Source organism: Carica papaya, chromosome 5 (genome assembly GCF_054855325.1).
Source record: "Carica papaya isolate Zhongbai chromosome 5, ASM5485532v1, whole genome shotgun sequence".
NCBI classification, from domain to species: domain Eukaryota; kingdom Viridiplantae; phylum Streptophyta; class Magnoliopsida; order Brassicales; family Caricaceae; genus Carica; species Carica papaya.
Genome location: NC_142313.1, coordinates 45,306,319 through 45,319,837, shown reverse-complemented (window position 1 = coordinate 45,319,837; position 13,519 = coordinate 45,306,319). Strand labels below are relative to the sequence as shown.

Sequence of the window (13,519 nt, the reverse complement as noted above, 5' to 3'; positions counted from 1 at the left end):
TTTTTAGTATCTATTAATTTCAGTGTCGACAAAACACTCTCGTTACTTCTCTGGAAGGGTGACGATGGTCGTATAGTAGTCTGTAATATGTACAAGAGATAAAAGTGTATTTTTTTCAAATTGGCCAATCTTTGTTTTTTGAAAAATTCAAGAGAAAAATTTATACTTCTAATCTCTACTAGTTTCGGTGTCGATAAAACACTCTCATTACTTTCATGGAAGGATGACGATGAACATATAGTAGTCTATGCAAGAGATATAAGTGTATTTTCTTTAAATTTGTCAATCTTTTTTTTTTAAATTTAAGAGTAAAATCTATATTTATAGTCTTTACTAGTTTCGGTATCGATAAAACACTCTCATTACTTCTATAGAAGGGTGACGATGATCGTATAGTAGTCCATGCAAGAGATATAAGTGTATTTTTTTTAAATTTGTCAATCTTCTTTTAGTTTTCTATTTGAAAAATTCAAGAGTAACATGTACATTTCAAATATCTACTAATTTTAGTATCGGTAAAACACTCTCGTTACTTGCATGGAAGGGTGACGATGATCATATAATACTTCATGCAAGAGATATAAGTAATTTTTTTTTCAAATTTGTCAATTTTTTTTTCAGTCGTCTGTTTGAAAAGTTCAAGAATAAAATTTATATTTCAAATCTCTACTGATTTTGGTATCGATAAAACACTCTCATTACTTTCCTGAAAGGATGATGATGATCGTATAATAGTCCATCCAAGAGATATAATTACAAGACTGCGAAGACTAATGAAATTAAACGATGGTCTTGTTAATTCACACGTAACCTGTATTCCGAATCTTGTACGTATACTATACATCAGTTTCAAAAAATTACATAATAACATAATCAAAACTTGTTCATATCAAATCCATTCCGAATTTTTCTTGGGGTGGCTGAATTTGTTTCGAAAAATAGTTTTTGCTTATTTTAATCGAACATTTGCAAATTATTTCTAGGAAATTGTTAGTAAAATATTTTCAATAATGACTTACACGTGTGTATGACTAACATGCATTATATCATAAAATGGTACTTAATTATAAAACTCTTACGTACATACACATGCACCCACAGGTTAATCATAGAGCAGTAGATATATAATAAAGTTCTATAAACAAATACATACTGTAATCATACCTCAATAATTTATATATATATATATATATTAACCATGTAGAGTTGTAACCAAACTAATTTTAAATAAAAATTAATACATTCAAATAATTACGTAATATATATATATATATATATATATATAAAATGTGTGATTGGCGATGAGGAACAGCGTGGTGGTCCACGGGAGCAGCATCTGATTTCGTATGTTGATTATAGAGATGATGGTGGGGCCCAGACGTATACGGAGTTTTTGAGTTCAAACAAACGACGCTACCACCCAATCACCGCCATCGAGAGCCGTTAGCGGGGGGGGCCCACTTCTTGATGTTGATGAATGATTGAGTGATGAGAGTCCACAATAATTATTCTGTATACTTTCTCAACTTTCACGTATTTGTAAACGAACCCTCGTATTCTTTCCTAATACATTTTTAACCCCCCCTTCTTAAAAAAACATTTTCAAAACAAAATTTGGAAAGTGGGGTTTTAGGGAAAATAATAAAAGATGTGGGGTCGAAATAGAAAAAGAGAAAAGATGAACAACCCACGTCCAGGTCGTGGCGAATAAGTACAGAGAAGGTAGTCAAGATTGTAGCCGTTCCTCGACACATGCACGTCGCTGATTGATTGAAATTCGCTTACGTGGCCGCCACGTCATCTGTCTTGTCTTTTAATTAACCTCCGCCATTACCCACCCACCTTCCCTCTGTTTTCTGAATGCATTACATATATATATATATATATAATAATAATATAAAAAGCCAAGTTTCTTGGGATTTTCTTTCAAATTCCCTCTTCATACAGTGTTTTTTTTTTTTAATTAAAATTTGAAGAAGACACGAAGGTTTTTTGAAGTAATGGGATATTATATACTGGTGGTTTTTAGAATGTATATATGTGTGAGTTGTATGTATATACTGGTGTGTGGATTATTTCTATTCATTCTCACCTCTGCTTTCTCTCCTAAATTCCCTCTTAACCATTTCAGAATTAACTTCTTTTCTCTCTCTCAAATCTTCAACATTCCATAGTTTCTTTGACAGCTTCTCTACTTTCCAAGCTTTTCTTTCTTCATCTTTAGACTACTTATGCTTCTGAATCCACAAGAAGAATCTTTGATTTCCCAACTTTTCTTTGAGGAATTCAAGGCAGTAACTTACCAAAAAGAGAAATCTAATCATCAAATTTTCTCTTTCTTTATCTTTTCTTCTTCCTTTTTTCTTCATGACTGTATCATGATCTCTCTCTCTCTCTCGCTCTCTCTCTGCCAACTTAATATCCTTTCTTCTTCTTCCATTCAAACTTACAAATCTTCAAAATCCAGAAACTGGGTCACCACTCAAAATATATTTACTTGACTCAAAGTCTTTTTTTTTTTTCTGCGTTAAAAGATGATCATTTTCATATATCAGTATCACCCGCTTTCCCATTCTTGATTGTCATCTTCATGATTCTCTCAGCGAGATCTCTGTTAATCTCCACGATTCATGGATTTCGAAGCTTCCGCCGAAACTATTCCAAGTCGTTGAGTAGATAGATAAAAATGTCATGGCGAAACCAGAACATGGAAGCGAAAAGTAGCAGAGGAGGTTGCAAGATCAGGAAGAGAGGTTGCTCGTCGTCTTCGTCTTCCTCATTGGTTCAAAAGTACAGAGTTAAACGTGCTATTCTGGTCGGGAAGAAAGCTGGGTCAACCACACCAGTACCCACATGGAAAACAGCCGCCAAATCTAATGCTTTAGCCTTGTCAAGACCTGAACTTTTAAACCCTTCACCTACTCCTCCTCACATTACTAACACTTCAGAGTCCAAGGAAGTCTCTGTATCTGCAAGAAAGCTCGCTGCCACTTTGTGGGAGATCAACCAAATCCCTTCACCAATACCAAAACCAGAGACCAAAACCAGAGCCAAAAAACTTCCTAAGATTTCCCCAATTTTGCCACCAAATCTCTCAGATCCATCCTCCTCTCCCATTCACGAGGTGGGTTTTCTTTACTTTCATAATTTTTTTCAGATTTTTCTCATTTTGGTTTCGCCTTAATCCCTTCTTCTTTTTCTTCGTTGTTGATTATATTCAGAGGATGGATCGATCTAGAGGTCATAGCCGTTACAGGAGGACATCTGTCGTTTCTAGAAAGCTTCAAGTAAGTGACTGTAAGTTGGGGGGCTTGGATTCCATGAGCAATGGCACTGTTATGGAGGTAGAGAAACCTGTACTTTCCTTTTTTTCTTTTTCTCTTCTGGTCGTTTTCATGAAGTGTTTTTCATGTTCCAAAAATATAAAACATGGAGATAAATGGTTAGGGTAACACACCAAAACATGTGGGCAATGGATGTTTTTTCAACTTTTTTTCCTAGAAAGGAAAATAGCTTTCACATCAAGGAAATCATCTTGTGATTCTCCATTCTTATCTTCAACATTTCCTCTCTCTTTTTTTGTTCTCTCTCTTTTTCCTCTTCTTTTCTATTTTTACCGTGGTAATAATCTCCTGAAACAAATTCCTTCGCCCTGCAAAATCCAGATTTACTTAAATCTAAGATGAGGGAACCTTGTCTATATTGCTTGTTGTTTATTTTCTTCTTGTTCTTGCTGTTGATAGTTTGGTTTAGTAATCATTCGATTATGGAAATAGAAGAAACTTGAATGTGATCTCGGAATAACATGAATTTCAGGTTGAGACACAGTCCAAAAGAAGAATTCAAAGCAAGGGTGAAATCAGAACCAATAACTGTTTGAAGGAGTTAAGCAATGGCCTAACAACATCCAAAGAGCTGCTGAAAGTTCTGAGCCGTGTTTGGGGTCTTGAAGAACAGCGTTCTTCAAGCATACCCCTGGTCTCAGCCTTGCGTGTTGAGGTTGATCGTGCCCGTTTACTGGCAGATCAATTGATCCTCGAGCAAATGTCGAACATGAATGAGACTGAGTGTCTTCTGAAGTATTTTGCAGAGGAGAAAGCCGCTTGGAAACGGAGGGAGCGAGACAGAATTCGTGATGCCATTGCCTGCATAGCTGAGGAGCTTGAGGTAGAAAAGAAGCTTCGGAGACAGACAGAGAGATTGAACAAGAAACTCGGCAAAGAATTGGCAGATACAAAGGCATCTCTGTTGAAGGCAACAAAAGAGCTTGAGGGTGAGAAAAGAGCGAAAGAGATACTGGAGCAAGTTTGTGACGAATTAGCCAGAGGGATTGGGGAGGATAGAGCTGAGGCAGAGCAACTGAAAAAGGAATCAGCAAAGGTCAGGGAAGAGGTTGAGAAGGAAAGAGAAATGCTTCAACTCGCAGATGTCTTGCGTGAGGAGAGAGTCCAGATGAAACTTTCAGAGGCTAAATATCATTTCGAAGAGAAAAATGCAGCTGTAGAGAAGCTCAGGAATGAGCTTGAGAGCTGCTTGAGAAGTAAAATTGTAAAGGAAGATAATGATGAGTCTCGAAGTCTTGAAAGAATTAAAGAGCTTCAGGCTTATTTGAAAAGTGCAAATTTTGGACTGTGTCCAGCTCCAGAAAAAGACCAGGACAAAGGGGAAGTAGCAAACGTAGAAGATGGCGACGGAGATGACTCAGCGGACAGTGATCTTCACTCCATTGAGCTAAACATGGACAATAACAGCAGAAGCTACAAGTGGAGCTATGCTTGTAAAGATGAAAATCAAGTTGATTCAAAGAAGCTTTCTGTTGCTAGTGAAACCAAAGAGAGGAGATCTTTCTCAGACAAGATTCAATGGGGAAGCATCTGCTTCGACAGAGGAAGTTCAAATCGTATGGACTGCTTCCTCGGATCCAAGACTCAGGAAGATTCAGATATTTCTGATGCAGAAAAATCACCCGACCTCATTTCAGAAAGTCAAAATAAGGACTACGGGGACGAGATTAAGAGATACAAATCATTAAAAAGTCTTAGAGAACACATACTGTCTAGTGCTAAGATAGCACCTATTGGAAGCTTTGCAAGTCCAACCAGGCAATGGGAACAGGCTTTGCCTCTGCAGGATCTAGGAAACATAGCCAGGGAAGATTCACCGGAACTGCAGAGAGAGAATTCTAAGCACAGACAGACTGGAACCAGAAGTGAACGCCGGACGTCAACCAGTTCAAGACAATAATACTTTTCTAGTTATTTATTATTACTATTACTATTAATATTTTTTTGTGTCTTGAGATGTTGAAATCTTGAGGTATCACTGTTTAATTTGTTTGTGCGCATCAATTATGGAATTGAGAAAGGAAGATTGTAAATAGACGCCTACACAATGCTTTATGGTATCTGTCACAACCTACTGGTGCAAAACTTGTAATGACATTTTGAATTGAAGTCTCTGTTAACAGACTGTTTCAAAAGCTCTTCACTAATATGTTTGTATGTGCAAGGAAATCATTGTTATGAATTTCACAGTTCCATACCATAAGTCTTTAATTGTATGATTAGTATATCCCTTATTTTATAAATAGTTTTGGTTGAGTTGAATTGTGATTTTCATATGTTTTTAATAAGAGTTGTGTTATGAAAAGTGTGTGTTAGTCATTTAATAAGTAAAATATATGTACCTCCATGGATAACAACAAAGAAAAAAAGAACTGAAGATGTTTATGGGGAAAAGGAAGAGAGCAAAAAGAAAAAGGTTTCATGACCAGAGGTGTAAAGTGAAGGTGACAGGGGTTGGTTTAGACCGTACTTGCTAATCATTGTGAAGAACTTTTCATTTTTATTCCTATTTCACTTTGTTCTTCTTTCTCTTTTTTCCCCTCTTTAGACCCACAACAATATAATACAATCTTCTATCAAATGCAAGCACACTTTCACCCATGTAATTTTGATTGATTATAACTTTTATCATTAGTTTTAAAAGAACATCTTATAATCCATAGGATTAATTGGTTCAATTAAAAACATATAAAACAATCTGATACATTCGGATAGCTAAGTGATTTTATGATTGAGCCTTGTAAGGACTTTGACAGTAACTGGAACCATCATGTTCTGGATTGTATCCAAGACCAGATTCTAAATGGATTTACCATCAGAGAGAAGCTAAATCAAGAGTTACGAAGCTACATAGAGAGATAACGTTGACTCCAATCTAGCCATATCAATCTGACCAAAAGAAGGTTTTAAGATTCATCTCACGACAGAATCAGACTCGAGCAATACCATTAAAAGACTGGCCAAAATAATTATGTATTGACATGTAGGTTAGAATGAGCACAAACAACCAGCTTATTTTGAAAGAAGAACTTACATCAACTACAGAAAACACATCAGCTTTCGGTAGGAGAGGTTACATACAGGAAAGTTACAACAGTAACCATACATCTGGTTATTTAGATAGATGGCACCATTTCTTGCAAAACAACTGTGATTTTCTATCAGGCAAAGGCAGCAATTATTTCTGAGGGCCTCCAGTTTTTGCGGATTCAGATGTGAATGTAACTGGGTTTGTTGGATGGTCCCTCACAATCAAGCTGAGAACTTCCGGCCTCGAATAATGGCCCACCACGTCAAAGTCAAATTTTGCCCGTGCTATTTCTCCAAGATCTGGAAAATAATGGCACATTTAAAAGGCAAACAAGAGGATGCTAAAAATTTCACAATGCTTTGAGGTCATCACAGCCAAAACAAGGTAAATAAAAAAGTTACAGTGATTGTCTGTAACTATATTCTCATTTGTGCAGCCAAAACCAAGACAACTTACACAAAAATGTCTATCTAGATTTGGCCTAACGCATGGAGAAGTCTGTAAGACACTATGTAATAAGTTGGTGAAAATTCCAAAAGAAAAAACATTTGAGTGGAAATCTCACATTAGAATAAACTGCATAAAGAAAAAATATACCTAAATCTGCAGAGATAAGTGCCTCTCCATCATAGTTGGGTCCAGCTAGAACAGTTCCAGATGGTGATATGATTACACTGCCTCCAGCACAAACAACAGAATCAGGTGTGAGATCCTCTTCCGTCCCAGCAAATACGTACTCTGGAGGAGGGGGATAATCTTTTCTTCGACAGAACTGATTGGCTGATAAAACAAAACATCCACCTTCAAGAGCAATGTTGGTCATTATTGCTAGCCAAGTCTCTCTGGAATCAGCTGTAGGTGCACAATATATTTCAATGCCTGTAACACAAGTCAGAAAATAAAGGTCTTGCTTAGTCCACAAGTAGAACCTTAAACTAGAAGAGCACAACAGTACAATACTGATTTTTGTTCATATTGTAATATAAAAGATACTATAAAATATCATTTAAATTGCATCGGAAGGTATATTGTCAACTAAAAAGAATTGATATCTTCTGTTTTCTTGCCTTGGAACAAGTATTGCATAAATTCAATAAAATGCAAAAAAAACACAAGCTCAGTACACACAAAAGTGTAAAATAATAAACTTTAATGTTATTTCATTAAGAAACGGCACAAAAAATTAGGAAAAAAAGACACTAAAAAGACAATAAATCAGCAAACTCATGAAAAGCAAAGGATTATGCACTCTCTAGAAATAAATTGTTAGCAGAAAAAGTTCCTCAACTGCCATCAGTGCTTGCCTCTCCCCTTGGAAAGTTATGTTATCCTGAATGTAGCATGTCAAATAGAAAGATCCTACAGCCTACAGGCTTTTTTTTCGAAATAAAAAGTAAAAAATACATAGAATAGCACCAAGAGGGTGCAACCTACGTACACAATTATTTACAAGGTAGTGATCATATCAATGACATTCCCAAATCATCCATCCTGTATATGTCATGACCTAGGATTAAGGACTCAAAAAGATGAAACCATGTATTCCTAACTTTTGTCCAATCACCCTCAATACCATCAAAAGCCCTAATCTAAACCAGACACAATAGCTGCAGCTCCCAAATCTAAAATGCTAGCTGGAAGGAGCATCAACCAGATGAGACAGCATATGCATAACACCGAGAAGAAGTTGAAAACAAAAAGGCAAGAAATAAATGCCACATTCTTTACAACAAAAAGACAATGTATTACTCTCGACATTCTTTACATATACAATGCCAATTACCAAAAAAATATAATTTCTTTTATAAGATTATCTCTTTTTCATATATATACATATAAGAAGAAATTTTATTAGAAAGAGAGAGTTGTTACAAGATTAAGAGGATTAGGCATCCTCCAACTAAATTAGGAAAGTACAACGAGACAAAGCAAAAGCATTAGGACAATATAGCAACCAAATCCCTCCTCAAAGAGAGAAGGACAACCTCCCAGAAGAAGCCTTGAACCTTTGCCTAAAGAGAAGCAAACAAGATATTCATCCCAAATCACATAATTGAAACCATTGCTTAAAAATCCTTGCATCCCATGATCATAACCTAGCAAAAATAGCCTCCGTCAACCCTTTTTAAGATTTTCGGTTATCAGAATCTCCATGTGAGCATCTATGCATGAACAGAAAGCAACTACCAGAAGGTACAGAGTTTTCAGTATCTCCCTTAGGTGATGCTTAAAGGATGAAAAGGATGGCATTTGATTTCCAACCTTTCAAGTTTTTGACAACAAAAAGTGATGTTCCCTTCAGATATTGATTAAAGATAGCCAGGAATCATTAATTCCCAAATCCTGACATGTTTTCAAACATATTGAGTCTTAAATCAACCGTTAGAGGTCGGAATCCTCACTTCCCACTTCCTTTTTATTCTTGTACAAAAGAACAATTACTTTTTCAACTTAAAAGCAACAAATAACCTCTCTTCATTAAGTAATTGCAATAAATAAATAAATAAATGAATAAGTAAAATGATCCTTTCTTTTGTCTTATTTTTCAAAAAAGTAAGCTCCCAAAATGGTCCATAAACCTTCTAAAAAGAAGAACAAACACTTGAACTTCAATTTTCAAGGGGCAATTTTGTAAAAAATAAATGGTATTTTTCAAGTATTCTAGTGGTCTTATATCAAAGTCTCATATTTGGTATTCATTACTTTTAGTAAATTTGTTTATTTTTAAAGTACTTTATTATGTATCTAAATGTCGTTGGCAAAACATATACGTAAGTGAAATTGTTAGGGTTTATTGAAATTCCCAATAGAACTAACACTAGTATTTTTTATAATTATGAATCCCAGTTTTTAAGGTGAGCAAATTTATTCCTGAGTGGTACCAAGGAAGGAGATGCTTGGATAAGTGATGTCAGTAAGACATCTGCAAATAAGTGAAGTAATGGCCCCTTAAGAAAAAATTACCAGAAAGTTCTCAATAGAGTTCCATAGAAAGACTTCATGCCCAAGTTCCCATCCTACCTATACTCTAAACTTGAACACTCCCCGTCTTCCCACCAGTTCTATAATGTACACAGCAATAGAAAATCTTCCAACAATTTCACATTTCCAGTCAAGAGGCCTCTCCAAAAGACTGGTTTTCAAACAACACTCCCACCTATGTTCCTTATGTAATCTACCAACAAATGTTCCTTATTTGTACTAAAGTGGAAAATATTCACTTCAGTAAAGAATATCCACAGCAAAACTCAAGCAAAACCCAACTTTTTCTATCACCTAACTAGTGCAGGAGAATCAGCAAAAATGGCAGTAGAGTGTAAAATGATGTAGATTCACACCATATTGGGTCCTTGCACCATGTCCAAGCAACATAAAGGAAATTCATTTTTCTTTCCTTGAAAACCAAATGGATAAATATTAATAATACAAGTTAACATGTTTCACTAAACATCCAAATGAAATAGCATCTTCTTCTTTAGGAAAATCTAATGGTATCTCTAAACAAGGCATCAAAATGTAAATTATTAACGAAACTACAAGGCTTGTTCACTGCTTGCATGTTTTTCTATTATTCACAAGCACGAACTTGTAATCAATACATGCATTAGATCCGGACCATTAGGTTTTTCATGATTTTGGATATAGAGATGCCAAAAGTGCAGGATGACTATAGGAATAATCTCATCTTACTGTAGCTGCTCCACATGCTCCAAATGAAAAGGCATTCATGGTACGTCCTGTGGGCCCACCTATCACACCTAGCCTCATCTAGGTTGCATAGATTTGAAATGCTTGGACTGGTAAATCAGGGATTGCCAGCATAGGTTGAAAGTACTCCATTCTTAAAGGGAAATTTTTTTTTTGAAGTACTTTTAAAGGGAAAAAAATTGCAACACCTTTTAATCTTTTGGTGTATCAGAATGGTTGGGAGCTTAGGTAATTGGATTTTGAGCATGGGAACTCCCAACGAAACAGCAAACTTATGCATTTCAGAAGATCTGATTTTGTTGTTAGAATGCTTTAATGAAGGAACCTCTATATAAGGAGCAAGCTCCTTCAATCTGAGACTTGAGGCAATGAAGTATCAATTCTCACATATGAGTGCTCATAGCCTCAGTAGAGTAATCCTTTGTGATCAGACCTTCAATTTATCAGCAAACTTTACAAAAGGCCATTACCATGTGAATGTAATGGTGTATGGATGACCATGAGTTTGCAAGACTCAGAATTAACTGCCATGCAGTTTTCCATTTAACTCATAATAGCGATGAAAATCATGAAAACGCACCAAGCCCAACATTGTTAACAAAGAAACGATAACAAACAAGGCCTGATAATAAATACTCAAGGCAAGTGTCCAACAAAAGATGCTACCACCTACATTTCCATGCCCTGTTTCTACGCCTAGAATATCTCCTTTTTCCTCCATCAAAAGAAATATGGGGTGACAATGATGAAATAAGACAGGTGTATTCCAACTAAACTAAAAAGAGCATAATACAAATAATTGAAGAGGCTGTAATGAAACAGCTTACTTGTTCCAATACATGCTATATTTAAACTTAACTATTAATGAGTCATAACTGACCTTTAGCATACATTGCAGTCCTTAGCAGTGGCATTTTATTTTCCCAACAAATGGCAGCACCTATTTTTCCAATTGGAGTCTCAAACACTGGAATTGTTGATCCATCCCCAAATCCCCAGATTATACGCTCCAATGCTGTTGGCATGAGTTTGCGGTGCTTCCCCAAGTAATGACCTTGAGAATCAAAGAAAAGGATAGTACAATACAGAGTATATCCATCTCTTTCTATAACACCCATCACTAAGTACACCTTGTACTTCCCAGCCATTGCTGCCAACCGGTCAACTTCAGGACCTGGAATCAACAGAAATTTGCAGATGTCAAATGAGACACGCCACAAAGCATCACTATGTCACTATAGATTAATCACATGCTCCACATTCAAAGTTGATATGATGGTGAATAAATCATTACACTTTGCACCCACTGTGGATGCATAAGAACAATAATGCTTCCCGAAAGCTAATTTGTTATAGTCCCTATTAATGGATCTTATTACGGGATGATTCACATAGAAAACTGTAGGAAGAGAAGAATGTTTTTGAATCCTTCTTCCATTTCCTGTCTTGAACTAGATTATTGACTCATTAAGAGAGAATTCAACAATCTCCTGCGTAAAAAAAGTACTCAACACTCTGAATTAATTTTTCCATACATAATCTGCCCAAGAATACAGCAATTCTTATTACAATGGAAGAGTAGTTATTTCCGGAAGTTATACCAAAATCCTTCCAATTACCTTCTTGTCTCTATCCCAAGACTTATTCTCCTTACAAGGAACTACTCAAACATAAGACACATTCCTCCTAATTACGATTACATAATCAATATAAATAAAACACATACAAATATCAAACACACGGTATTTTATTTCTTCTTTAAAGGTGTCATCTTGGTGGTGTCATTCTTGCCACCACCTGCGTGCCACTAGCATAATTTAACTTCTTCCAAACTTTAAAACACTAGTTTAATCCTATAGATTAAGATAAGCACAGGACATCCTCTATTATCGATAATTTCTAATCTCAAAAATTCTTACTTACTGCTCTAGAGTCGATAATCTATGAAACCCTTCTTCCGCAATAGGTTAATGCTAACCCAAGTAGAAACCTTTGTGTTTTGAGCAAGGAATTCACACATAAAAAGGGTCATAATTTTGAGGTAAACAAGTAAAACTCAACCCACCCAAACAGCAAATAAGAGAAAAGAAAATGAAAAAGCGAAGGTCCTTTACCGGGCACATCAATGGCGGAAGCGTGGTACTTGCGGAATTCCTCCTTGCCCTTAAGCGTTCTATTCCCAATCGCAACGCCAAAAGTTGAACCACGCGGATAGCCTCCAACGAAAGCCTCCGGGAACACTACAAGCTGGGACCCATACCCCGCTGCCTCCGCCAATAACCTCTCAGCCTTCTCTGCACACAAACAAACACAAGAAGAAGATGTGGCTTACCGTAACGAATGTAAAAAAGAAAAGGTAAAAAGGATAGTAGCAGAGAGAAATATTGAGGACCCAGAGTAGCAGGGGTGTCGTAGAAGACGGTGGAGGCTTGGACGACGGTGGCTCGAACTATAGGCGCGGAGGGGTCAGCGCCCATTTCAACCTCTGCGAGTATGGTTCCATCGTTGGCTGGGTTTGCTGGGACCAAAGCCATTTGATTTGGGGTTGACTTGAGCTGCTCTGGTTCTGTCGTAGCTGATGATGGTGATTGCATATGGAATCAGCACACAGCCAGCGAGTGAAGAGAGAGAGATCCGGAATTGAAGCTTTTCGGAGACCGTAAATTGTAGTATATCATGATTGGTGCGATGTAATATGGCTGAAAACTTAAATTATTAGTTTCATCGAAGCAGGAGCCATTGAAAAAGGTGGGTGGATATCTACCCATTTGAGTTTTGTTGGAGAGTAAAAAATTTTCTAACCATTTGGGAAGTAGAATTTTCGAATTGCGAGAATTATTTTTCAAGAAGCAGAAACAAAAAAATCGAAATCCCCATTCTTCATCTTTCCGAACTCATTAACTCAAATCTGCTAAACCCAATTTCAGAATTTAAATCCAAACACATTCCCCAAGTTCATTCCATTATTAAAAGTCCGATTGAAAAGATAAAAAAAGTAGCACATTCTTCCAGCGTACCAAATCACAAAAGGGCAGCACGTTTTGTAAGGCTAGCCCAGTCCACCATCAACAAACGCTAAAACGACACCGTTTAATCATCTCAAAGCTTCTTCGGTTCAGAGTAAAGGCGTGTCCGGTATGTGAAAAATAAATAAATTATTACACGTGTACTCACAGCAGCGCCTCGGATTTGTATAATGTGTGTGTGTGTACATATATATATATATATTATATAATTATATATAATGTATTTAATTATAAAAATTTGACAATAATTAGAACAATCTTGTTCTCAGGATATTCTTGGGAATTGTTCTTTCATTTCCAAAAATGGCAGTTGTAGCAGAGTGGGCCCCGTCATTCTCGAACATCTTCTTCTTCCTCCTGTTGGTATATACTGTATATTTTATATATATGGTTGTAGCAGAGTGAATCAA

The 13,519-nt window shown here is 36.3% G+C and overlaps 2 protein-coding genes across 3 annotated transcripts; one reads left to right on the top strand and one right to left on the bottom strand.

Moving 5' to 3' along the window:
- Window positions 1-1,947: 1,947 nt before the first annotated feature.
- On the top strand, window positions 1,948-5,526 carry LOC110806826 (trichohyalin-like protein). Its single transcript, XM_022031776.2, has 3 exons — window positions 1,948-3,124; window positions 3,222-3,344; window positions 3,817-5,526. The coding sequence occupies exons 1-3, from the start codon at window positions 2,687-2,689 to the stop codon at window positions 5,242-5,244; spliced, it is 1,989 nt and encodes a 662-aa protein (XP_021887468.2). The 5' UTR covers window positions 1,948-2,686; the 3' UTR covers window positions 5,245-5,526.
- A 736-nt stretch (window positions 5,527-6,262) lies between these two features.
- Window positions 6,263-13,237, bottom strand: LOC110806828 (bifunctional nitrilase/nitrile hydratase NIT4A). Of its 2 annotated transcripts, none has more exons than XM_022031780.2 (6): window positions 13,101-13,237; window positions 12,476-12,782; window positions 12,198-12,377; window positions 10,964-11,257; window positions 6,973-7,254; window positions 6,263-6,674 (listed from the first exon to the last, which is right to left on the bottom strand). In XM_022031780.2, exons 2-6 carry the CDS (start codon window positions 12,675-12,677, stop codon window positions 6,523-6,525), a joined length of 1,110 nt encoding a protein of 369 aa, XP_021887472.2. In that variant the 5' UTR covers window positions 12,678-12,782; window positions 13,101-13,237; the 3' UTR covers window positions 6,263-6,522. The 2 variants fall into 2 exon arrangements, with proteins under 2 accessions (XP_021887472.2, XP_088075447.1); XM_088219321.1 differs by lacking the exon at window positions 13,101-13,237 and adding an exon at window positions 12,886-13,081.
- Window positions 13,238-13,519: the final 282 nt, after the last annotated feature.